The sequence below is a fragment of the Caretta caretta genome, chromosome 17, assembly GCF_965140235.1.
Source record: "Caretta caretta isolate rCarCar2 chromosome 17, rCarCar1.hap1, whole genome shotgun sequence".
NCBI classification, from domain to species: domain Eukaryota; kingdom Metazoa; phylum Chordata; order Testudines; family Cheloniidae; genus Caretta; species Caretta caretta.
The window spans coordinates 13,501,105-13,529,050 of NC_134222.1; the positions used below are offsets into that span (position 1 = coordinate 13,501,105).

Sequence of the window (27,946 nt, forward strand, 5' to 3'; positions counted from 1 at the left end):
ATGTTTATAATAAACCACCTGCCATGGCCACCAGGAATGAAACAGTGGTCCTAAAGTTGTGTCTGTGTGGAAGAATTTAAGCTATTCTATGTTTTGATAAGGGTTAGTACTTTGCAATTCAGATCCTTTTAAAATGTTGTCTCAGGCCAGGGTGCAAGTCAAGGCTCTTTGTCAAAGAGAGAGCAGGAAATACTAATGAAAAATCCAAAAGCTGGTTTCTGCAGTAGCTTCCTATTTATAATCTAATACCTACCAAGTATCTGCAATGTTGGAGTAAGACAATAGTCCTTTTCATGAAGGATTTATGTAATCTAATCTTCCACAAGTCTTTTTTCCCATTTAAGCAAAGCTACCTTTGCATTTCATTTGTACCACTTACGGTACTTATTTAATCCCATTAGGCACAGAATATGAATTTACTTTGAAGACCAGGTGAATAAAATTTCTTATTTTAGTATAGAGATAATATGGGTGAGGTAATATCTTTGATTGGACCAACTTCTGTTGGTGAGAGAGACCGTCTTTCAAGCTTACACAGAGCTCTTCTTCAGTCTGTTTATATCTAAGGAAAGTATATAACTATTCAGAAGACTTTGCTTTAAGCAGTAGAATAGAAATCCCATACATTTTGGGTGTATTGAACACGTAACAATCTGACTTATAACTCCATGAATATGCTGAGTTCACTTTACCAGAGGATTCTCACACTTTAATGGAGGAGGATGTTAAATCAGCACGGTGCCTGACTGTATGCCTGATCCTGCCCTCCCAGGGAGGAGGAAATATCTGCAGGCATCTCTCTCCTAGTGTCTCATTAGGTATGGGTTTCCCATGAAAAAGGCTAAGTTTGCCCCAAATCTGTTGGAGCTTGGTGGTCTGCAGAATGCCAAGGCCCACTGTGTGTAAGCCCAGAGTGCTTCTACTGGCATTGGCCATTGTGGGCCCTGCTTTTGATTCCCTAGCAACACAGCTCACTGGTGGGAGTGGCGAGTTCTGATTTGGTAGCGTTTTGTACCTGCTTTGCACAGATATGCACAAGATGCAAGGCAATTGGGAGTCAGGCCTGAGGTCTGATCCTGAGCTGCTGAGTACTTACAGCTCCTACTGAAATCAGTTGCAGATGTTCACGATCAAGCACAAGCTTCAGCATTGCTTTTGTAACTCGTGTTATGGATTCTGTGCCTTCTCCCTCCTTGAAGGGAAATTTTTCCTCTTGCTTCTAACTGTACCTGTGCAGGGCCATTTATAGTAACAATTGTGATGTACATCCCCCCATCTGAAATTAGAACTGGTATGTTCTGTGGAGAATAATTGTATCTGATCTACAAAAAGATGAATGTTAAGGAGGAGGGAATTAAAAAGAGATGACTTAAGAAAAAACAAAACAGACTAATCCCTCTTGGTTTATGAAGCAGGAAGGGAGCACTTTGTCAAGCTGACATGCAAAACCTACATTAGCAGATTCTGGAATGATGGATAGTAAAGAGAGCACTGTCTCCTATATTGGCTTTAGCTGATTGCTCAGATGTATGGGATAGTTTGGCTTTGCAATGTGGACAAAGTCAAAGCTTGTATCTAGAACAAACGCTCACTTGCAAATTGTACAAGAGTGGAAAACTTCTTGATATGGTTCAAAAGTGAGATTTAATTGCATGGTAAAACTCCGGTAAGTTTCTGTGCCTTCTGTGTCCAACATCAGTGGTGAGTGTCAGTTGTGTTCTCTGCTTCTCTAGCAGTGAGACATAAATTCTGACCATACTGATGGGTAACAGGATTCAAAAGTCTCCTCTGGAGAAAAAGGTTTTATCTCTTTGTCTACTGGATAATAATTTTGGATTCCAAAGCTTTTTATTGTAGGATTTTTATTACATTTTTGTTCTTTGTGCCCCTCCTTGGCAATTGGAAGATGCAATGTTTCGAGAAACGAATCAGTTGTACAATAATAATTTAATAGGAACAAATACAATGAGGAGTCTGGTGGCACCTTAAAGACTAATAGATTTATTTGGGCATAAGCTTTCGTGGGTAAAAACCCACTTCTTCAGATGCAACAGGAATCTAATAGGAAAATGCTGTTTTTCATCAAGGTTCCTATTGCATGGAGTTGTTTGAAATGTGTTTTCCTTAAGTAGAAGAGCCAGAGTCAGTGTGTTTGGCGTTTACTGCAAAAGTATGGCAGTGCCAGTAACTCGTTCTTGTTGTAGACAGAGGGGAAAAGATCGGTAGAGAATACTTATGAGTGTCTCTGGTGTGATGCCTAGATTTGCCTGGTTTAATTATTCCCTGGTATAATAAAGGTTTAAGAATTTTGCGGGAATAGGTTGTGCCATGTGGTATATATTGAACAGGCTTCTAGCCTGCTCAAATACTGTACTAAGGCTGATTTTAATGAACTGAATAGCACTATGAGCTCCAGAAAAACCTCTCATAAGCAAATTTGCTACCTCTCAGAAGTTTGCCCTGATTTGATATCGATGAGGATTCTATAGGAAAAAAGAACGGTGAGGATAGCAAGAAAAAATTCTGACTGAGGGGCTGTGGCGTTGCAGTCCCATGCGCAAGGTCTCAGTGTCTGAAGTGGGGAGCAGGGCCCTGTCCCAAGGGACAGGAGCTGCCACTGCTGGTTGATTGCGGGGTGGGATCGCTCTGCAACCCCTCCCCTCCCTCACAGGGCCTCCCAACTCTCCCCCACCCCCAGATAAAAAGAGCTAACACAATTTCCCCAAAATGAAATGAAAAATTATATATATAAAAAAATTTCACAGAGCTCTATTTTTATATAGGGATCATTAAATTTCTCTAGTCTGACCTTCTGCAAATCATAGGCCATGGAATATCACCTGATGATTCTTCAATTGCCAGTTAGATCAGAAATAGGGCCTATAACTTCATTTACAGTCATAGGGTAAAATTTTCAAAAGTACCTACATCACTTAAGCTCCTGAGTCTCATTTTCAAAAGTGACCTAGACACTTTGGAGTCTGTCATTTAGACACAGTTGTTGTTGTTCATAGGGTTGCCAACCCTCCCGGTTTCACCAGGAGTCTCCCGGAATCAGGCTTTATCTCCTGGAAGCTACTGAAGCCAATCCAGGAGATTTTAAGCTGCTAAAAGTCCGGTGGTGTAGCGGGGCTAAGGCAGGCTCCCTGCCTGTCCTGACCTCACACGGGTCCCGGAAGCGGCCAACATGTCCTTGCAGCCCCGGGGAGGGGCGCGCGGGAGGGGGGCGAAGAGAAGGGCATCTCCGCGTGCTGCCCTTGCCCTGAGCACTGCCGTTGCCCTCCGCAGTTCCCATTGGCTGGGAGCTGCAGGGGCGATGCTTTCAGGCAGGGGCAGCACATGGAGCCCCCTCCCCAGGGGCCGCAGAGACGTGCCGGCTGGTTTCAGGAGCAGTGCGGGGCCAGGGTAGGCAGGGAGCCTGCCTTAGCCCTGCTGTGCCGCTGACTGGGAGCTGCCTGAGGTAAGCGCCGCCCAGCTGAAGCCCTTACCCGCTACTGCACCTATCCTCCTGCCCCAGCCCTGAGCCCCCTCCCACACCCAACCTCCCTCCCAGAGCCTGTACCCTGCACCCTAACTCCCTCCCAGAGCCCTCACCCCCTCCAGCACCCCAACCCCTGCCCAGCCTGGAGCCCCCTCTTGCACCCAAACTCCCTCCCAGAGCTTGCACCTGTACCCCAACTCAGCCCGGAACCCCCTCCCACACTCCGAATCCCTCAGCCCCAGCCCAGAGCCTACAATTCCTCCCTCAACCCAACCCTCGCCTGGTGAAAGTGAGTGAGGGGAGGGAGGGGGGATGGAGTGAGCGGGGCGGGGCCTCAGAGAAGGGGCTGGCGGGAGCAAGGGTGTTTGGGTTTGTGTGATTAGACAGATGGCAACCCTAGTTGTTCATCATGAGTAAAATTCAATAATGAGTGAAAAATTTTTAAGTGTTGTAATTGCTCTGGCTATACAAAAATATATTAAGTATGTTGTAAATAACTCATGAAGTATGTGGACGTAAAAAGCTACATTTGCACTGTATTGCCTAGGGAATACTGACCAAACACATCTATAAAAGCCACGTTTGTATGTCAGTGTTATGTTGACAGCATACACGCAGAAGTTAGATAAACATAAAATTTTTTTTTTTTTTTGGAAGATTGTAATGTAATGCTCCTTTATTTCTCAGAATCAGGAATCTTAACATGCAAGAACCAAAAACCAGAGAGACACAAAGGAGGCTGCTCCCTTATGCAGAGTCTCACAACTCATCCCACCTTGCTCTGGGCTAACTCTTTGCAGGCTGACTGCTAAAGAACCAGAGTGCACTCTTCCTTACAGAGGCCCAGAGTCTGCAAGGAGTACAAGGAAAACTCCTGAGAATTTAAAGTGGCAGCTTATAATGTTAACAGTTTTCAATACAGCCCAGTCAAGAAATATAAAAACACAAAATAGATCTGTTGGTGTCCTGCAAAGAGACTAGTTTATTGTAGAAGGAACTCCTTGGTTTATGCATCTGGTTTTGCTAGTGGAATGAAGCAAATCTAAAGAAGAGTTTTCCTTAAGTGCCTCTAAAAAAATCTTAATTATCTCTGTGAGATTGTTAGTGTAAAAAATAGTCCTCTAGGAGTTTGTTGTTCAGTTTTTTGAGAATAATGGACCAATAATTTGTAAAACCCAGTTGCTTCTGTGAAGCCATTGGTCAGTAAGAATGGTTTATAATTGCTGATGAATGCTCTCATATATGCTCTCATAGTCAAGGATATATTATCTCAGAGTACCAGACTGTACTGTATCAAGGATACACCTTATTTCAAATGTGGCAGCTCACGTCCTTAGGTAGGCAGACATTATAAAATATTATTAGTAATTTTCTGAAATCTCAGCTCTCTTTCAATATATTGATTTTACAGTTGATCTGACTCTTATGGCTGTGAATGGATTGCTTCAGTGTGCTTTACTGCTCTTTTCTCCTGCTACGCTCCCAGCTGTTCACTAAGATCTGAATCAGTTGGTTATCTAATCTACCTTGATTATAACCTTGTGATGATGGGAGCTAGTGTTTTTTCCCTTCTGTATTTATGCCCCATGACTGTAGAATGCACTTTCTGCTGCTGTTGATAATTGTTGGTCTAGGTCGATATTTTAAACAAGGCTAAAGAAATGTTCCGTATGTTTGTTGCTCCTTTTAATTGTTGTTAATTATGGATATTTTCCTAGAGCTGAATTGTACACTGCCCTCAACTCCCCCTGTGAAGGGTGATTTTAGAAGAGATGTGTTTTGTATTATTGGAGCAAGTCAGAACTATTCATTGGCATATGTTGTTTTCTTTTTCCAAAGTGACATGTTTGTATCTTCCTCCTAGATGCCATTTCTACAACTTTTAATTTCCTGATTTAGCTTGGTCTGTGTCAGAGGAATCCCATTTAGAAGAAGAGCATATAGTTTTTTGCAGCCTTTGTCAGATCGTGCTAGTTCCAATAGCAGCAATGTTAAGTGGCGCTGTTCCATGTGTCGTTGCGTTTGGAAGGATGATGAGCGTAGATTTTTAAATAAAACTTTTGCATTTCCACACCCTCAAATTTCTTCTCAACTGAATTAGCACTTGGACAACAGTCTGTCAGCTTTTATTATTCATAACATTTTAACTAGAGTTACTGTGATAGCTGTCTGAATTGAAATACCGATTGCTTTTTCTGGGAACATAAGGCATGTAACGTTAGACAGTAAATGTTAACATTCCAGTGTTTTGGCTTGTAAACTCTTAAAGTGTAAGATGTCTTATTCTATGTTAGTTCAGTGCTTACTACAGTGGGGTCCGTACATAAGAACAGCCATACCTATTCAAACCAAAGGTCCATCTAGCCCAGTATCCTGTCTTCCGACAGTGGCTAATGCCAGGCGCCCCAGGGGGAATGAACAGAACAGGGAATCATCAAGTGATCCATCCCCTGTTGCCCATTCCCAACTTCTGGCAAACAGAGGCTAGGGACACAATCCCTGCCCATCCTGGCTAATAGCCATTGCAGGGGTCCCTATACGCTGACCTAATACAAACACTAATAATATGTGGCTATTTTTGCTGGGTTAGTGCTGATGATTACATATAAGGATTACTCACATGTAACACATTGAGGGATTGGACCTTTAGTCATTTTTATATACTTTTTTTTTTTAAATGAAAAAGTGAGTGAGTTTAGTCTGTTTCTTCCCCACTCAGCCTACACTTGAAGTATATTGCCCTCTGGAAGGATGTTACTTCAGTTGCAGTATTAATCCCTGATGCTTGCTAATTTTTTTCCTATCCCTTTGGGCAATATTTCAGTGTTCTTCATCTGTTTCTCTCAGAGCTACTAATGATTAGCTAATATTTTTTTGTAACAGTTGGGTTGTTAAAGTGATTGATAATATACGTTGACTGTAGTTATTAAATATCAGTCAGCTCTCCCATTTAAAAATACTATTCATATACTTGTAGCAGTTTCAGTTTCACAAAGTTGGGTGAAGTGTGTCAGACTTTTAAAACAGACTAAAATTTCGATCTGAAAGTACCAGTTGAGATCTAGATGACAGGAAACCAAATGACTAATCTGTACAGTACTTCATTATTACAGAAGGAAATCTGCATGGGCACAATAGGTTTATCACTTTCCCCAATTTAAATTTTAAAATATTTAATTTCCTTCATGTAAAATCCTCCTTCCATTTTCAGAATTCTGTGGCTCTCCTTTAATCTTTACCCTCAATTAAAAACATCTCCTGTCACCTCTTACTGATACAAGTGGGCACTTACACAATTTAAGTGTGCTTATTCATTACATTTACTCTAACGTACACTTAATGGTATTATGAGGTGTTGGTAAATTTTGGGAGAACATTTTACGGTCTTTTCCCAGAGATCTTGCTACAAACCAATGGTACTCAAGTGGATAACACATTCCAAGTAGATACTACAGCTGTGCACGATGCCTTGTGAATTGCACGTGTTTCTTAAATCTTTGGTTCTGCCCTGAGCTGTCAACACTTCAGTTAGGCTAAGGGGCATGCTATCTGCTACATATAGTGGCAATTACCATGATTTTGCAAAGAGATTCTCACCCCATTTGTATCTTGGCTAATTTTTTCCCCATTTTTATTTTGTCATTATTAACAAACATGACTTTTCCATTCATGTATTAACAAATATTGTAATTCTTAGCCCGTATTTGTTATATTGAAAAGATGTTTTTGTGTTTGGTCAAATTCTGTGTATTTTTGGTCAAATTCCCCAAAATGCTAACCATTTCTCATAAAATCTGGCTGATCCTGATATAAGGCTGTCTATCTTTTCCCCCCATTGAATGGATTTCACATACTTCATTTCTCCATCTCCATGCTAGTAATCTGTTCTTTTCCAAAAAGGGGCTATTGTAGATCTGGCTTCTGGCAGTAGTTGTGTTTTCAATGTGTCCTTCCTTGAGTCAATAACCTCCTTTAGATTGTAACCCGGTAGAATTGCTATGGGTTCTGTGAGTAGCCTAAATGGAGTGGGTAGTTTTTCTTTACTGGTATTCAATCTGCCTATTCCAATGGGGATTATTGAGACTGTGATGGAAATCCATACAAACGGGCATTTCCACTTTTTAATGAAAAGTTTCTGTTGGGGCTTTAACCTCCTGACAGGGCGGTATCTTCCTTTTCTGAGTCACTAAAGATTTGTGCATGTGTATTATCAGCATGTTGCATTTTCCGCATACACAGCAGAAATGCACTGGGCCCTGTTCTTATTTTTATATGACATTCCAATGTTACCTCTAGACTTAATTAATGCAGGGCACAAAACTCACTGATTACATTTGGAGTGTATTCTTTCTGACTTTGGCCCTTTGCATCGATAAACTTGTATTAAGAGCCGTTAGTTTATTTAACATTACGTTGAAGCTACACATATTTATTTTTCAGTCCTAGCTGACCCTTGGGGAGCAATTTCTGATTTAATTGGTGTGACAATCTCTACCCCTGTGTTCACCCTTTTTACAAGACTATGATAAATTTTGTACCAAGTATGCCTTGTGAGGTATCATTTGAAAACTCATAATCCGCTGAACATTAAAGTAGTGGTTAAATATGTGTGGCAACACGGTTTGTAAAGTTATAAAATTCTACTGTATAAGACATATTCCAACTATGGGGAAACAGCTTCAAACCAGTTCCCCAGGGACAAAAGGCTAGCCAACGCCTCAGCCAGGTATCAACAAAATCAAATGGACTATCATCTGTTACGTGGCCATTCTTTGGCAGGAAGAAGAGTATAAGCAAAAACATTTACATAGCAGCAAAGAAAACAGCTTGGAGGTTCCTGTCCCCCAGACCTCTTGTCTTCTGAAACTGAGCTGGAAATGATCTTCAAAGGGAAAAGAGAACTATAAGAAATGAGAAGAGATTCCCCCAAAATACTCCTGCCTTTCTCTCTGCCTATGAAGCCACAACACCTAAAAGAGAGAGAGAGAAAACTTTGAACTAGGAGTAGGGTCCTGGCTGAAAGGATTTCAGCCAGCGAGACTGCAAAAGTGTGTGATGAGAGACATTTTTATTTAAATTCATTAAGTTTGTTAAGTTAGATGTTAGTTGGATTTTACTTTTTAGGTTCTTTGTAACCAATCCTGACTTTTATGCCTCATTACTTGTAATCACTTAAAATCTTTCTTTCAGTAGTTAGTAAACGTGTTTTATTGTTTTATCTAAACCAGTGTGTTTGGATTGAAGTGTTTGGGAACCTCCATCTGAGATAACAGGGTCTGTGCATATCATTTTCTATTAATGAAGCGATGGACTTTCTATGAGCTTGTATTATCTTTCTATGAGCTTGCAAAAAGCTGGGCAGTACGAGATGCACACTTCTGGGGGGGGGGGGGGAGGATGTCTGGGGCTGGAAGTTTGCTGGTGTCGCCATATAATATAGTACATGACTGGCGGGCTAGAACACTCATGTAACGTAGCTGGGAGTAATTTACATGCTAGAGGCTGTGTGGGAGCAGATCAGGAGTAGTTATTCTCACAGCAAAGCTGTGTAAAAGGCACCCCAGGTTAGAGTTGAGGGACACAGCTGGTCAGCAGTCCAGATTGTACCCTGAGTAAAGTCACAATTGCTTCAAAAATGGTCAGGCATGCAATGCAGAAGAGATTTTACTGAAGTTTAGATTTTTTGTAATCTTTGGTTTCCTTTCCCACCAATAACCTTGTAAAAGATGCTGTATCCTTAGCATTCCCATAGTTCTTTCTCTCTTTAATAATCAATTTCATGACCTTGCTGTTATCTCTCCTCCGAACTTTCCTTTTGCTAATTCAGTTATATCACAAAAGCCTTCACCCTACCATTCCCAGAAGGCAACAAGGTTATGAACAATGGAGAGCCAGGGGGAGGACAGATACTTCATTCATGCCAAACTCTGGGCTTAGAAATCATTCCCTCTTCTTGATGTGCCAGGATACTTGTCACATGGATTAGAGTCTTTTAGAGTGATATCACTCGTTAAAGTAAATTAAATTAATGTTATTATTGTGTCTTCATTGATTATCTCAGCTGCTACAGGTGGGCTTTCTACGCATTGTAACTGATCCAGAATTTGGCAGCTAGCACACCAACTTTCAAGAGGGATGCTGTTGGTTTCCGGTAAAATGTATATTAATCTCAGGTTTCTTCTCTTCTATAAGCTTTTGTGTTAGTTTATCATATCCAACTGTTGTTGACTCTTTTTATATGCAAGGTCCTACAAGAGGTGTATCCCTTCAAGGACTTCGGGGGTTCAGCTTTTAAGGCTAGCAGTAAAATTTTTAAAAGTGCCTCAGGGCATGGCAACACTTGCAGATGTAGAGCACTGTGGGTTAAACCCGCCTTCGTAGAGCGCAGTAGGGAAAGCGCTGCAGTCTATCCACACTGACAGCGCACTGGCGTGGCCACATTTGAGGCACTTGCCATGGCATTGGGAGCAGTGCATTGTGTGCAGCTATCCCAGCATGCAAGTGACTGCAACGTGCTTTTCAAATCGCGGGGGTGGGTGGGGTGGAGTGCGACAGGGAGTGTGTTGTGTGTATGTGGGGAGAGAGAGAGTGGGTTTTTGGGGTGCTGAGAGTGCGTCAGCATGCTGTCTTGTAAGTTCAGACCCCCCTCCTCTCTCTGATTCACTCAAACAAATAGTAAATATTTGCTTTTTCTTGGAGCTGATAAGCAGCCGACTTCTCCAAAACAGAGCTTTGAAAGGGCATTTCCGCATTTCTGCAGCCGATTTCACAACAATGAGAAGAGTGGCCACTTGACTTAAGGGGATTATGGGACGTTTCTGGAGGCTGATCAGAGCGCAGTAGAGCAACACCTTGTTCACACTGGCGCCGCAGCGCTCCAGCGGGGGCACAGCAAACGTTATTCCACTTGCCGAGGTGGAGTACCAGCAGCGCTGTAGCTGCGGAGTCAGTGTGCTCTACGTGCCTTGCCAGTGTGGATGGGTAGTGAGCTAGTGCGCCCTCGGCTCCTTTATTGTGCTGTAACTCGCAAGTGTAGCCAAGCCCTAGTCTGATTGAAAGTGAACAGTAATTAGGCTGCTAAGACCCAGCTCCTCAAAGGTCTCTAGGCCCATAACTGCCTTTGATTTCAATGGGAGCTAGGGGCCTAGATACCTTGGAGGATTTGGGCCCAAGTTACTTTAGGCGCTCTTGAAAATTTTACCCTTTTTCCTTGTATACCACCATGACATGCTGAGGCTTTTTTGCCCATAATGGGCAGAAACGCTAAGGCACAAAGGGCTGGATTTTTAAGGTGCCTACAGCTGCAGGTAGGTGCCTATCTGCATCTTTAGGCACTTAAATACCTTTTAAAAACCTGGCCCAAGATGCTTTGAAATATTAACTAAAGGAGCAGTGAGTCTTCAACCTTTGTTTTCAGGCAGTGGCACCCAGTCTGGTTTTGTCTGCTAGTCCTTTGTTAGTAAGTGATCCAAAATGGATTCTAGATTTATATCTATATAGGTATAAACACTATAGATTTTTATATGCTGTAGATTGTAACTAAATATTTTAGTTTACTTAAAGGTGAAAGTTTCATAAAAATCAGGTGGAAAACGATGTTATATGGAAACTAGACGTATACAGACCTGAGGAAGTGTGATGTTCCTGGGAGTTGGGAATGGTACTTGAAACCATTTGGCTATCAGCAGGCAGTGTTGCCTAGTGGATAGAGCACCATGCTGGGACTTAGGAGCCCTGGGTTTTATTCCTGGCTCTGCCACTGACCTAATGGGTGATTTTGGTCAAGCAGGGTGGATAAAAATCAATGATTTTTAAAAAAAAAATTTAAAAAATTGGATTTTTTTAATTTAAATCGGATTTTTTTGATAAAATACTTTTTAGGAAAAAACCTACCTAAAGATAGTTTTAATTATGATACACTATAGCTCAAAGATATCTCATCATGGAATAGGGATTATAAATTCTAATTCTGTAGTATGAGACAATATATTCATGTAATGTTTAAGAAAAGTTTTGTAAATGAGTTCCATTAGTTCATGGATTAGGGACCCAATTTTATGGGGTTCCACAGGCTTCTGTATAGATTATTTTGGTCTACCCAATGGGACTCAGTGCTCAGTCTAAAGATACCATCAGAGATGCTTAGTTTTGCAGTTCTCAAACTGTGGATTTGTAGTCTCCAGAGGTAACATGCTTGTTAACAGCAAAAATGTTTTTAAATAAATAAATATATAGAGGTGAGAAATAACAGACCTCAACTCTATTGTCCCTCTGCAATTTTGTGTACACAGAGTCAATCCCTTACCTCTCTCTAAAAGTGCAAAGTTTCAAAAAGTTCAATGAATAGAAGATTGTTGGGGGTGGAATAGATCTGGACAAGGAGAAGAAGTTTGGAGATAAATGTGAGAAGCGAGGGACATATGCTTGTTTTGTTAAAATATTATGTATGCTGTTGAAGAAAAAAATCCAGAATAATTAACATTGTTGTTTTAGTTAAATAAAACAATTTAAATGTCTGTCTGGTGGTGATCTCCTCCTAATACAGCATGGCAAGAAAATCCTCCAAATATTAATGATTAACCTGTTGAATTGGAGATAGTTCCCCTCCCAATGACTTCATAAATATCTGCTTTAATTACTTTTGGTAAATGAACTAATCAAACAATCATCCATTTTCTGATATAGCTGTAAAACTAATCTGAAAAGTTTTCAAAATAAATCACTGTTTAAAAATGTATAGTGTGTACCTTCTAAAAATGAAACCTACATCTATCTCTGAGTTGTGAAGAATATGTATTAAAGTTATAACAACCAACAAGAATGCACTTTTATGTAGAAAACCATGATTAAATCGAGTCTTCCTGACTAGTGATTTAAATCAAATCCACCCTGTGGGCAAGTCACTTCCCTTCCCTCTGCCTGTTTCCCTATCTTTAAAAGGTGGATAATGATACAGTACTGACCTCCTTTGTGCAGCCTATTGAGATCTACTAATGAAAAGTTCTATATCAAATCTCCAGGTATCATTATTATTGTGAATATAATATAAGAGCTAGGTATCATTATTAGCATATACTTCTGGAGTGAGGAAATATTTAGTATATTTTGTAATAAACTGGTTAGTGTGTATGTGTACAACTCACCTATACTGAATGACAGGTTTCAGAGGAACAGCCGTGTTAGTCTGTATTCGCAAAAAGAAAAGGAGTACTTGTGGCACCTTAGAGACTAACCAATTTATTTCAGCATGAGCTTTCGTGAGCTACAGCTCACTTCATCAGATGTTTACCGTGGAAACTGCAGCAGGACTGCTGCAGTTTCCACGGTAAACATCGATGAAGTGAGCTGTAGCTCACGAAAGCTCATGCTGAAATAAATTGGTTAGTCTCTAAGGTGCCACAAGTACTCCTTTTCTTTTTGCTATACTGAATGGAATTAGAATGGCTTATGAAATTCTGCCCTAGGCCCTGTAATGCTGACAGCTAGCGGAGAATCTCTTCTAACTCAAGTAGTGAAGGCCTGATTCTTCTGCTCCAGAAATATTTGATTTTTCTCCCTGCTGTTGCTGTGAATTTCTGGCCGTGGTATGCAATGTACTGACAACCGTGAAGTCTTTGGTTGCCATGGATTTGTTACATTATCTTTTCGAAGTAAGCTGGTACTGTTGAAACATTTTACAATGTACTCTCTGCCAAGGATGTAAAATGAGTTAATTGAAAAAACAATTTTGCTGGAAAATTACTCTATAAATAATGTTTTATTCTACCAGCTTCTGTTTGGAATATAGTGAAAGATGAAGGAGCTGGGGGAATAAGGGGGCAAATGAGCTTTCTCAAAAAATAAAACTGGAGCATCACCTTATCCCATAGTTAAGTGGCTTCCTACTTACAGAAAGGTTGTTGCTAGTATCTGCTTGAGCAAACTTGCCCTAAGAAAGGGACTAGCAAGAAGAATTTTTGCTACAAGCTGAGGAAGTATCAGTTGGAAGTGACGGAGGAGGAGAAAGACCTGGGTGTATTGGTTGATCGCAGGATGAGCCATCAATGTAATATGGCCGTGAAAAAAGGCTAATGTAATCCTAAGATGCAGATGGTTTCTTACCATCAGAGGAGTGAAGCGCTGGACCAGCCTTCCAAGGGGAGCAGTGAGGGTAAAAAACCTAACTGGCTTCTAGACTGAACTGGATAAGTTTATGGAGGGGATGGTCTGATGGGACTGTCTACAATGACATGTGACCCATCGGCGACTGCTAGCAGCAAATATCTCCAATGTCTGGTGATAGGACACTAATTGGGGAGGGCTCTGAGTTACTACAGAGAATTATTTCCCAGGTGTCTGTGTGGTGGGTCTTGCCTACATGCTCAGGGTCTTAACTGATTGATTGCCATATTTGGGGTTGGGAAGGAATTCCCCCCCCCCCCCCCCAGCCAGGTCAGATTGGTAGAGGTTCGGGGAGTTTTTTTACCTTCCTCTGTAGCATGGGGCACTTGCAGGTTTAAATCAGTGTAATGGTTCTGTAAGTTGAAGTCTTTAAACCGCAATTTGAGTACATCAGTAACTCAGCCAGAGGTTAGGGGTCTATTGCAGGAGTGGGTGGGTGAGGTCCTGTGGCTTGCAATACGCAGGAGATCAGACTAGATGATCATGATGGTCCCTTCTGACCTTAAATCTATGACTCTATAAAGAGTGAAGCTGCTGAACAAAATCACTTTATTCTTAAGAGACGCACAGGGCCAGTATTATGCATGAACATGTTTACTGTGGACATCCTAGGAAATAGGCTAGTGTAAGGAGAAATCCTAGTGCTTCGATAAAGCAGTTTTTGAAGAGAACAGCTTTGTGGAGAGAGATTTTGTGGAGAGCAGGTAGAAACCAAGCAGTAGTGGTGGTGATGTGTTGATGAGATTCAGAGCTGCTGATGGATTGATGTTGGTTTATTTAATAGCATTGCAAATAATGCACACTTTTTTTAACGGTTTATAGCACAGTCTTTATGGATTAGGTTGTGAATGGGACACACATTTTTTGGTAGTAATTTTAATTGTCACTTTTGTTTCCAATAAAATGCATTACTTGTCACAAGGGAGCTTTTTCCACAGCTACAGTGCATGTAGCGTACCATAGCAACTGTCAGACCCGGACCGATGAAGGCTCCCTCTAATCTAGTTGCTCGTCTCCATTACTGGCAGTGTCACATGATTCATCTTGATGAAGTAAAATATCCATATTGCAACTAATGGTGAAATGTCATACCAAGGGGGAGAAACTTTCTTGATTCCTGCTGGAACCAAGTGATTGTCCTGATAAGTAAATACTCCCATATGTAATTGTATATGGAGAGAGAGTGTTAGATGCAGTCATTCTAGATCAAAAGTTCGTTCATGTAGCATGGGTTATTCACTTTATTATCTAAATGCCTGCAGTTCCCCCCCTCACCACAAGTACTTGGAACTATAACTCTACAATAAAATGCTTTTTTTTGTGAAAGTTTGAAGACTGTGAATTAGAAAGTAGGAAACATCAACGGTTCATTAAGTGGAGTACAAAGCAAGTGTCACTGAACTGAGTTTTCCTCTATTTCAGCAACAGCGCACAGTGTATAGACTGACACTGGTGAAAGCTTGGAACGTGGATGAACTCAAAGCTTATGCTGAGCTGGTGTCCCTTGGTAAACCAGACTTCATTGAAGTTAAGGTGAGCTGCGTATCAGTGCTTTTCCACTACGGAGCTTCTATTTTTTTCCTCTCCACTTTCTGTAACACAATAATTCAAGATTACCCGAGCACTGAGCAAATAAATGACACAAGCATGGCTCTCCCACCACAGGTGGCTCGCACGCTCCTGGACAGGGGAGGCACACCGCTGCATGGAAGGGACTCCTGTCTGGGAGCGTGCAAGCCTCTTGTACACATTAGCACAGAGGTCCCCACACTGTGGGGCACGTCCCCTTGGGAGGGCCTAGAGGAATGTTCAGGGGTGTGTGCGGTTGCTGGCACCTCACTCCGCTACCGACCCCAGGCCTGGGGTCCCAGCTCCTGGCCCTGTGCCCGGGCCTTGCTCCTAGCCCCGCCTCAGCCTTGGCCCCCTTAACTCTGTCCATGTCCCCCGCTCCCGGAATTGCAGTCCTACTCCCGGCTCTGGCGACTACTGCATTAGCACGACCAGGGACAGCTGCCAATGAGCCTGGTGGCGGCCCCAGTGTGCAGGGCTGGGACGGTACAGCCATGCCGGAGGAGCTGCCTGGGCTGGGCACTGACTCCTGCAAACAGTGGCCTGACATGCTGCTGCTTTTGCTGCTGCAGTTCCTGGCCTAGTCACTGGCCATGGCCCTGCTCGTCTCGCTCGTTGTCGCTAGCGTCCTGCAACTCCATGGATATCTGCTTTATATCTGTGGACATAAATTTGGTATCCTTGGAGGGTTGCAGGCGCAGTGCTACCAGCACAGAGACGGTATGTGGGCCAGAGTATCTCATGCTTATGTCCTTTAAGGGGAGAACGCATGCATTTTGCCTGTCAATGGAAGACTCTGCATATGGGAAGAAAGAGGTGGGAAACCTTCTTGGGGCTTCTCCATTCCTCTTGTCAGCCCCTGTACACGGCCCTCAATTACAGCTGGCTGAAAATTTTTGCAATGTACAATTTCAACATAAGCTGTATAGTTCTTAGGGTATGAAAACGACTCGTGCATTGGCTTTCTCATTTAAATTTGGATGGAAAAAAGGGGCGTTTTTTTCACAATGCACTTGGTACTGTACATTAAGACAGCAGCTAAGTTATAGAAGAGAAAAGTGGATAGTTCAATACCATAAAACACAAATAATTGGTTGGCATATTCACCTGATAGAAATAGACTATCAGCAAACTAGGTGAACCTCCATCTATTGCAGATCCTGCAATAGCCTCCGTTTCTCCACTTGAGTCATCACAGAGCTTTTAAATTGAAATGCACTGTCCTGTTATTTTAATGCATACGAACTGCAGCAGTGTATATGTCCTTAAAAAGCAAGCTTAAATATGAAGCACCCTATTACTTACAGCATTTGCAGGCAATGCCCATTCAAGATGGGATTTTTCTTTTCCTGAGAACTGAACTGATCTGATCACTTTCTGAACCAAATGGCACAGCTGTCTATGCATCAGTGGAACATTTTTAGATTTGGATGACATTTCCGTCTCTTTAAAATGTCATGAAATTTTCTGACACTTTCCTGCAGCTGAGATTTGCTTGACACTTGATTATTTTGTTTAAATGGACTGTAATTTATAGACAATGAAGGACAAACACTGCCTCATGGGTTTTTCAGCGGATTTTTTATTTTTAGTGCTTTTATTTTGGGGCAGGGCTTTTTTTTTTAACCGTTTTTCTTTCATCTTTCAGTTCTTTAAAATGGGAGTAACATTTTAAAGGGGGTAAATTTTGTGCTGCATAGGAAAAAGCATCTCACACTAAATATAGCATTAGGCCAACCAGTAACCTTATTTGTTCCACATAGTTTTATTTGCCAGTTTCTGCTAAACAGCAGCATTTCTGAAGTGCAGAGGGTTTGGCTCAGTGGGGAAGGTGCAATAGTTTACTCCTCTTACTGTGCTATCTCTGTGAATGTGATTACATGGTTTCTTACTTCAAGAGTGAAACTGATTTCCCTATTATTTTTTGGCCTCCCTTTCCTCTTGGCTGGTATCGAGAAATTGTGCATCCCAACAAGGATGATAGAGACACAGTTGTGACCACTTATACCCCACTGAAATAATGCCAACATGGGAAGGCAACACCTACATCTTTGTCTTAACAACAATGGCTTATATCAGTTGCAACGACTTTGTCTTGGGATGTTTTATCTATTTACTTAAATTATTTTCCCCATTTGTACCTGAGCTCTGGCTGCCTAGTGTGGGGATGAGGACGATCGAGACCTCAGCTGAGGTCAGGGCCCCATTGAGCTATGCTGTATGTAAGTATAATAAGAGCCAAACCCACTCCAACTGTCCCCTTGTTGCAGTCAGTAAGGTCTGCTGGAGATGCATTTGGCCCAGGAACGTAATCCAACAGTTTCGGCAATACTATGTGGATTAAGTGCAATGAGTCAAAGTTTAAACTCCTAGCAGCATGGATGTCATGTAGCACTAAGAAGGGATTAGATCCAGGGGCTCTAAGTATCGCAGAGCCAATTCTTTCTTTCTGCACTTGCTGGGTACAGTTTTATGTATTACTTAGAGTTCTTAGGTGCTATTTAACTTCTTGATGTCACTCCTGCTGATAGACATAAGGGTCTGTCCTTTAGCGCAGCTATAATATTTTTGATAGAGTAGTGCCCAGGAGAGGATGTACAGAGCTCTTGTGATGTTGAAATTTCCCTCAGATCTTTCTTTGATTTACAAGGTGGTATTTTTAATCCTTTGGGAATGAAGTAGATTGAAGAACTCATTGGAGACCAAAAGTCATCACAGTCCTTTTTGCCCTAGTTACACTAGTGCAATGGGTTCAAGAAAGGAGACCAAGAAAAGGAAAAGGAATTAGGTCCTGGAGAGCATCTGCTACAAAATGAGGCTTCATCTGTGGGATTTTCCTGGTTAAATACTTGAAATAAATTGTTAGTTTTAAATGAATGTAGCTAATCCCCTGTTGCTCCAGAAACACTCTGGGGTGTAGTGGAAGGTCAAAAGATCTAGAATGTAATTCTGCTTTCATTTACACATCTTACATTGGTGCAACTCTGTTGAACCCTATTCTTCTCTCACTTAGTGGAAACTAGCATTAATTTTGTTGTTGGCAGTGGTTACCCTTGTGTAACACCTCTGGGTCAGGAGAATGAGGTTTATGGAGATCAAAATTAAGAGATCTGACTTATTACCTTATCAGATTTTTACCTAGAAAGCCACCAGTTTATATTAATAAACACGCAGTATCTTGCATTTTTTTTTTCAAATCAAGCGCACTCATAGATTCATAGTATTTAGAGCCATAAGGGAGCATTAGATCATGTAGTCAGATGTTCTGTATGTCATAGGCCATTAAATTTCAGCAGGGGTTACCCCTACATTGGGCTCAACAACTTATTAGAGAAACATGTGTGAAATTTAATAAAAGATTCAGTGTTTGGATCCTTAATAATTAATACCAAAGATATGGAAAACAAAGTGCATATTGCAGAAGATTAACTTATTTACAAAAGCTCTGGTGGTGCTACCGGGATGAAAGCCAGATAAGCACCCAGAAAACAAATACACCTTTAAATGGCTTGGTTTACACAGCAAATCTGTTACACTAACATTCTTCATTGTATCTGTGCCCTTGTGTGCACTTACTTCAAACCTCTCTCTGCAAACTGACAGTAGCTTTCAGACAATGTGTGTGTGAGCGTTCATGTGTACATACCCTCTTGCAGCTCTGACCCTGATTTTGCAGACCCTCACCAGTCAGTGAAGTAAACCTGGCAATTGTGTGTGCGTGGCCCTTTGTACATAATTGATAAACAGACACTAACTTACCCAGGAACAGTTCGCCTGGAGAGCAGGCTGGCGCTACTAAAGAAAGGCCCAATTGTGCAGCCCTGAGAACACTTGATTTTGGTAGGCTCATATAATGAGGAAAGCCTCTAGGATCGGGCCCATAATCTGTCCACTTCCTTTGTCATCTTTGTATTTAACCAATTTCTTTCACTTAAAATAAAATATTGGGCCAGATTCCCAGTTACCCAAAGGCTATTTTACACCATGCTGCTACTTCAAGGAAGAGCTCTGGAAGGGTAAAGGGGCCTTAAGTATAAATGAGATTCAGGCCCAGTATAATTTCCAAAAGCCTTTGTCCATTCAGTCTTCTGACCACTGCTGCTGCATTTGTCTAGCTACACCGCTCAGCACTTCAGAGGTTCTGGGCTAGTGTATAAGGGATGGTGGATCCAGTGTCAGTGAGAAGGAGGAAGGGCTTTCTGGACCTGCTATCTGAGGCTTTGCTATCAAATTAAAATGACCAGTTAATAGGCTGGCTGGGTAGAGCCACACAGAAGCATCTCCCCCGTTCTGCTTACCCGTATCATATTAAATGTTAAAGATTATGTAAGTGTTTAAAACAGAGGAAAATTAACTCTTCTTTAATGAGCTTTTACTTGCAAGAAGCGAGAGCTGATTGCCTTCACCTGTCAAAAAGCTATTCAGAGCCTGGGTAGCGTTCCATTCTGCAATTAGATGGAGAGAAGATGAAGTTAAGTCACGTGTCCTAGCGAGTGCTATAAAACAAAAACAACTGATGTATAATTTTCATGCTTGAGAAACGCTGACCTTTGCCGTTATGTACAGAACTCTAGGTTAAATGAGTTAGAGCTCAACAGAGAGAAAGGGAAGTGCCAAAGCTGCACGCTGCATGGTGTGATTTTCAGAGAGGGTGAGCTCTCACTAAAGGCCCAGCCCCTTTGAATACCAGGCTAAGTAAAATTTTGTATTGGAAAAACATACAGCCAGCACTTTTTGCTAATCCTTTTTCAGGATAAGGCCCCGGAGTGGCAAATTGCATAGATATGTGCTTAACTCGAATTGTATCAGACATCCCACTGAAGTCAAATCAGTTACTTCAAGTTCAGGACGTGTGAACATTTTAGCAGGAGGTTGTATTTTTTTTTTTTAAAACGTTTCGGATTCTAGACACACCCTGTCAGGTATTTTGGGCTGAAAATTTAGTCATTTAACAAAATTTAGCATCATTACACATGTTTTCATGATGTGAGAGAGAAAACAATTAAAGCAGGTTACTTTTTTGTTTTGATTTAATCGTTCCCCACATTCTTTTTGCAGCCCAAACATTGCAGCATTGTTGTGTTGGTGTATCAATGTGTGAAAATAACCAGAAACCAATCTGAAAGACTCGTCTATTTTCATCGTCTAAGCCAAGAGTAATGTATAAAGTAAATAGCAGATATAAACCATGAAAACTGATGTAGCTATCTGAAAGTATTTGTTATCATTAAAAGTATTATTATGGCACAACTAACGTAAGGTGATAGCCAAATCTGGACCATGATTTTTAAACACTGTCACCACTTAATGCCAATGGAGTAAATAATAACACTTATATAATGCTTTCCATCTGTGGATCTGAATGCTTTGTAAAGGTGGATAAGTATCATTATCCCTATTTTACTGATGCGGAAACTGAGTCATAAAGAGGGTGATTAGCATTAGGTTACACAGCAAATCAGTATCTTAGCTGGGGATCAGTTGTCCTGACAGCTAATCAAGTGCTCTATGGGCAGGTGTTTAAACAAACAAGAAACCAACCAGATTTGGAACATGATGTCCTTTAAAACTTAATATTGCTTTTTTTCTTTAAATATCTATACAGTCCATTTCTAAATGTTAGAGTACAACCAACATTCATGGAAGTAGCCTTTATATTCATGACTAAACAGTTGAATTATTGGGTTGGCAGATATAATTGATGCAAATAAACTGATGTCCTTTAGTCAATCCACTTGAGCATGGATATAAAAAAACACATTTCAGGGAGGAGTAGCTGTGTATTATAGCTTTAGACAATATTAAAATCCAAATAATCTGCATTTTTATTGCAGAGTATTTGATCCATCAACGGGCAGTTTAAGGTAGTTACATTTGCCTTGGGTCAAGATTGCCCCAATTTCTGAGCAGTAATCCAGTCTCTCTAATAGTAGGTCAGCCACATTTTGATGGCAGCACTTTATTCTTTTGTCATTTCACACAGTACTCTGTTTAATGAACTTATAATCAGCGGTTTAGAAGATAAGAGAGTTCTCTTGTTCATAATAATTAAATTGGAAGGCCTGCAGTTTATTTTAGAAAAGAAGCAATACTCTCTCGAATTTTTAGTTCACAGGTAATCTCCCTCCACAGTCATTTGGATTAGAATGATTCATGATTGTTCAGGTCCTTGGAAAGGATCCAAATCTCAGTCGAAGAAACTCTCTGGTGACTGAGCAAGCACCAGACAGCACTCCTTTTTGTGTTTCTCATTCACTGTAATTACAGCCAACCTAGCACAAGACATTGTATAAAATCAGTGGTGAAAATTCAGCTCCATTACACCAGTTCAGTGGAGTTACTCTGGATTTACATGCGCAGAACCAAAACCACAAATTGGCCTGAGCATTAAAGACACTTTTGAAGAGGTTTGGATTTCAAGGTATTTGTCTGAAAGCTGTTAGTATAATTAGCATGCTGAAAACATGCATATTAAAGACTAATTAAGAGTGTCATTGATGTTTCCACTACGGAGAAGTTTATATATAAGCTATTGTGTATAATAGAACTGTTTCCTTTTTAATGGTTTGCTTCTTAGTAATTGCTATTTTCAGGTATTGGTGAAAAATATAACAGGACTGCTCTAATCAACCATTTATGTTTTACAGACATTGTTGGCACTGTTAATTAGCTCAAGTTTTAAGAAGTTGAAAGCTGATGTGCTTTTGTACAGTGTGTTGCTAAGATGATTTTCACTCGTGTGTGTGTGTGAGAGAGAGAGAATTAATCAACCATCCAAGTACTTGGTAATTCCATTTGCCACTGCATTCTCTTTGCTTGTAAATGATATCTTTGAAGTTTATTAAAGGAATGAGTCATGTTGTAGCTTCCTAGGAGTTTTTCCCCTCTGTAATCATACATTTTTCATGCTGCTCCAATCATAATCTGCATAATGAATGAGGGGAAAATATTGCTCTATACAGCTGAGCCTTTGAGATATACATTACATTATTTGGGTGTCTGGTTGCTTTTATATAGGCACGTTTAAAATCTCTTCAAACTTCCAGTGCAGGGTTAAATTAATGTACTTTCCTGTTCAGTACTCCCTCTGCGTCTCTTCTGTCTTGCACAGTGCATCTGTTACCTCACTGGTACTGAGCTACAGTATGCTGCTTTAATATCCTTCACTTGGGTAGATTAACGGAGGCAGCCCACCATAAATTAAAAATGTGAAAAATAATTGTTTCCAAAATGTGTGCAGTTTCTAATTAATGCTATTCCATTTCTTCTTCAGGACGTTTCCACTAGCCTAAGAGTCTCTGCTGCTTGTATGGTTTCAGAGTAACAGCCGTGTTAGTCTGTATTTGCAAAAAGAAAAGGAGTACTTGTGGCACCTTAGAGACTAACCAATTTATTTGAGCATAAGCTTTCGTGAGCTACAGCTCATCACTTGCCCCCATTTCAAGCCTTTGCAGTGTAAGGACTTGGCCCTCTTTTTAGTGCTGAGCACATTCAACTTCAGTACCTAAATTTTAAACTCTTTGGGGCAGTGACTGTCTTTTTGATCTGTTTGTTCTGCTCCTGGCCCAGTGGGGTCCTGGTCTCTGAGTGTGCTTGAGAGGTGCTACAGTAATGCACATGACATCGCTGGAGGTTTGAAAGAACAGGTTAGACCAACACCTGTTGGGAATGGTCTCCTTATTACTTAACCCTCCCTGCCTTGAGTGCAGGGAACTAGAATAGATGACCTTTTTAGGTTCTTTCCGGTCCTATATGTCTATGATTCTATAATAAACGTTAATAACACCTGCAGGATTGGGTCTTCAGAATGTAATGCTGGAAAGGATCAGGGCTCCATAAACATTTGGTGGAGATGCAAATACTGATTAAAAGAAACCGAAGTTTCTTTCCATAGAAAAAGGTTTCAAAACATAATCCTCCATAGAATTGCATGTGCTCTGTTTTTAAAGGCACATATCTGATAGCATTTTGGGACCAAATAAAACATCCCCAATCATGAAGCAAAGATAATAAAATGGCCAGTGGGAATGTGGCGCCAACGGGGCCAACTTTTTACCAGAGTAGAGGAACTCCGGTAAAAGCAAGAGCACCTCTTGCCCTCACGCTCTCATTGGCCGTTGTATCATCTTTGCTACTTGGTTGGGGATGTTTTATTTGATCACAGAGATGCACTTGGCCATAAGGGGTGTGCAGGGATGGCATGGAGCCTTAACATGATGTAATTAGCTGAATTCACAGCAGATGCTTGAGTGAATACACTTCAGGGATGGCCTTGTGGATTTTTAAGTATCCAAAAGCTGTGTGAGTAAATCAGACCTGTAGATGGCACGTGGGTCAACAGAGCAATTTAATGCATCTCCTATGCCATATCCTTCATTTTGTGTACTAGCAAGGGGAGTTTGTAATGGTTTCCATGCTGATCCTTATTGACATTAACATCCATAAGAAATGCATGGTATTCAAACACTTATTTCCTTTCTAATATTTAAGTAGAGCCGGGCAATGTGATTTTCTTCCCTATTCACTTTGTACATTTAGAGCCCAGTCCTGTAAGGTGCCAGATGTCTCCTGAACAATGCTGAGCATTCTTGATTCGACTGTCTTCACTGGGAATTGAAGGGAGGGATTCTCCCATTGGTATAGGTATTTGACCTCCCCTAGACACGGTAGCTGGGTCGATGGAAAAATTCTCCTGTCAACCTAATGCTGTCTACACCAGGGCTTTGGTCAGTTTAACTGCATCACTGAGGGGGGTCTGGATTTTTCACACCCTTGAGTGATGTAGTTATACTGACTTAATTTCCTAGTGTAGACCGGGTCTTAGAAGGGAGGGAAGTGGCATGTTCAGAACCCTGAATTTATGAAAAATGTGTGGCTTCCCCCAAATATTCAAATGGCGCACATAAACTAACAGCCTGCAAAATTTCAGTGTAGATAATGCTGCAGGTTTTGAATTGTAGAACTACAAAATAGCCTCTGAAACTAGGATCTTTTGTTTCTTTTTGCATGGCTGAAAAAGCCAAGGAGATCTTCTTTACCTTGTTTAAAAATCTACCTGTCATCTGGCAGAGGCCTTATGTTCCTGCTTTCATCTTGGAGCCAATATTTGTCCGAGTTACACTGTCATGAAAATAGAGCTAGGTACAGTAATGGGAAAAAAAAATAAGCATACTTTTCTTTAAGCCAGAGGAGTTGTTACAACAGGAGTCTTTGTCACTTTTTTTTTTTTTTGAGTTCATATTACTGAGCAGTTCAGATTTTTTTTCTCTCAGGGTTGTTGAGAAATAGAAGTCAGGAGGTGGGAGTGAGACAGAGGGAGAAACAGAAAGAAGGTCTTTCTGAAGTGAAGCAAAGGAAACCAGGGTTGTCACGAGGAAGGAAGGGGGTGTTGGATGGAAGGAAGGAAGGAAGGGGCCACTGGTTAGGGATGCTGGCCTGGGATATGGGATACCAGAGTTCCATTTCTGGTTCCCCACAGGCTTCCTATGTAACCTTGTGGAAACCATTTGGTCTCTTTGTGCTTCAGTTCCCCATCTGTACAGTGGGGGTAAGAGCACAGCTCCACCTCGCAAATAGAGCTCCTTGTGCTTCGACCGAGTTGTTTGTGATTTAAGTCATGGTAAGTGAGGTGAGAACTGGACCCAATGAGTTGAGGCTTTTGATATAAAATTCAGATCTTTCATTGTTGTGCATTCACAAATAGCACCTGCCTTCTGAGGGCTCTCCATGTGCACTTTACTGCTTTATACTGCTCCTTGACCCCCTTACAAATGAGCAGATTTGATCTCAAAGCTTTCCAAAGAGTCAGAGTAATTTCACACTTCATGCACTTGCACAGAGGGTTAGGAAACATTTGCATGCCTGCAGTATGACTTTTTTTTCTTTCCTTTGAAATTAGAATGGGAGTGTGCATCCTTGAGGTTTGGGTGGGCCATCCGTTTTCTTACCTTCGTCAACCCCTCCAGAACAATATCTAATGGGTTTGTTGCTGGTCCTCATGTTGGCATTGTGTGTATTTTACTGTAATTCCCTACTGTCTGTTTTATGCAGGCTGTTTTATCCTTTTAGAATAGCAGTGGCAGGAAATTAAAATGGCCAGTAGTGAGTTATGAGATCTTGGGATGCAATCAGTTGTGGAAGTAGAACAAAGCGCATTACTATCAGTGGACTAGCTGACCTGTAGCAGCAGAAATGCAGTCTGTGCTGGCCTATAGCTAAGTCCACCATTTGCAGCAGCCCCACAAGATGGCTTCCAGTTGTGGAGATTTCTGTGGAAGGCAGGCTCTGGTTTCCAAAAATTGCATAGTCTGAACCACATTTTAATAATAATTGTCTCCTGCACATCCCATTCATAACTGTGTGGCCTATCTCCCCTTTTCTTATTTATGATCTCCTTACACTTCTGGCAACTACAATTGTGTATCCTGAAAAGTAATAGTAGCGAGTTAGTGGGTGTATTTTCAATTGTCTCTTAAATAAATTTAGAAGCTTCAAATGAGAGCCAGTTCTTTAGGGCAATGGCTCTCAACCGTTCCAGACTACTGTACTCCTTTCGGGAGTCTGGTTTGTCTTGTGTACCCCAAATTTCACCTCACTTAAAAACTACCTGCTTACAAAATCAGACCTAAAAATACAGAAGTGTCACGGCACGCTATTACTGAAAAAGTGCTTACTTTCTCATTTTTGCCATATAATTATAAAATAAATCATTTGGAATTGAAACATTTTACTTAGATTTCATTGTATAGTATAGAGCAGTATAAACAAGTCATTGTCTGTATGAAATTTTAGTTTGTACTGACTTCACTAGTGCTTTTTATGTAGCCTGCTGTAAAACTAGGCAAATATCGAGATGAGTTGATGTACCCCCTGGAGGACCTAACAAAATTTAATACGTGTACCCCTGGTTGAGAACTACTGCTCTAGGGAGCAAAATTTAAAAACCACTGGGACAGAGAGTTCATTTGTGAGGGGATGGAAGGAATTATTCTCTTGTAACTTTTTACATTTTATTAGGCTGCTGTACATACAGTAATACTTTATACTGTGATAGTACCTTCCTTCCGAAGATCTCAAAGCTGTCTATGAACATTAAAGGTGTGGTTTTCAAAGGCACCTAAATGGCATAGGAGCACAAGCCCTATTGACTTTTGCTATGTTGCTGCTGCTGTTTTTTTTCACATCCTAATGCATTAAAGTGTGTGAGTTAGAAGGGGTGGATTAGTCCCATTTTACAGAAGGGGAAATTGAGGTGTGGATTACCAAAAATGGTGGAGAGAGAGCCTTCCGCAGAGGTGAGAATATCTCTTTATTCTCTTCCTATGTCCTTGCTGCAAGACCATCCTTCCCCATCCAACACACACTTGGCTGATAATATGGGTGAAATTGTCAAAAAGGAGCTCACAGAGTATAGCTAAGTGTGAATTGTACATGTGCGTGTGTAAATGCTGCCTTAAATTTGTAGTCATCTTAAAAAGACATTTGGTAATTACTTCAACATGTTTCGACAGGGAGTGACATACTGCGGTGAAAACTTGGCCAGCAACTTAACCATGGCCAATGTCCCCTGGCACGAAGAGGTGGTGCATTTCGTCCGGGAGTTGGCTGACCTGATTCCAGACTATGACATCGCGTGTGAACATGAACACTCAAACTGCCTCCTGATAGCTCACAAAAAGGTAAGGCGTCTCTCTCCTGGCGGGTGAAACAGACACTGCATAGAAAGATTTGACGCCTCACTTCCAAAAAGCTGTAAGCTGCTGAGTCTAAGCAATTGCTTTACTTCAGCAGGATTTTCTTTCTAGGTTTGGAAGATTAGCTTTTTAAAAATCCCTTAATGCAGTTATCCCATGGAGCTCTGTGGATTAGTTTTGGAGATTGTTATGGGTTCAGCGACTGCCCTGTTACAACCTGCAGTACTGTCCTTGATGACACAAGCAAGATCTTGAAAATATCAGTCAGTCATTTGGCTCTCAAAGAAAATGAAAGTCTCTCTCTTGCTGTCTTTGCTTCGTATTTTTTGGCAGCAGGAATAAACTAAATGGGGATGGGTTGGTTGTTGCTGTCTCCCGCCCCTATTTCTTCTTTAATAATGCTGTTCAGCAATGAGTGTCCTCATGCAGATTAGACATTGAAGGGGCACCAGAGCTTAGAGGGGTTCGGGTTATATATATATATATATATTTTTTTTTTAATCATTATTCCTTTTACTCCCGAGTTGGAGGAGCACTGGGGACTGCGTTTCTTCTTTGAGATAAACAATTTCTACACAAGACAAATTGATATGTGGGTGTTAAGCATGGAAAAATTTCCCCTCAGAACAGCTTGATGTATCTGGTTTGCAGTATCTGAGAGGTCTCCGCAACTGTATTTCTAGAAAACTGATTTTAAAGGACAAACAATAAAGCAGCTCTGTTATAATTTCATACACTCTCTATCCATATAAATGATAGATAAACAACTGTGAAACTACTACTGCTGTCATAACAGCAACACCAGCCCAGCAGTTCTGTCAGGCACTGAAATACTTTGTAGGCAAAGCATGTTTCAGTGGCGCATATATGTATGTGTATATATAATGTATGTTTCTTATAAATGCCATCAAAGTAATTTGAAATGCATGTGAAATGCTGAAAGGATGGTTAATTTTTAAGCGTGTGGGGTTCAGAAAATATTGTACTATTTGGCATTCTGTTGTACAGGAAAACATTTTAAAATGCAAAACGAAGGACTTGC

General features: G+C 41.0%; 1 protein-coding gene across 3 annotated transcripts in view; it reads left to right on the plus strand.

The window, feature by feature from the left end:
* Positions 1–27,946, plus strand: part of LOC125623967 (S-adenosyl-L-methionine-dependent tRNA 4-demethylwyosine synthase TYW1) — a 126,993-nt gene that overhangs the window by 82,760 nt on the left and 16,287 nt on the right. For all 3 annotated transcript variants that reach the window (XM_048824164.2, XM_048824163.2, XM_075120771.1), the window contains exons 15-16: positions 15,065–15,175; positions 26,722–26,889. In XM_048824164.2, the coding sequence (XP_048680121.1) occupies positions 15,065–15,175; positions 26,722–26,889 (279 nt within the window). The remainder of the gene's footprint in view (positions 1–15,064; positions 15,176–26,721; positions 26,890–27,946) is intronic.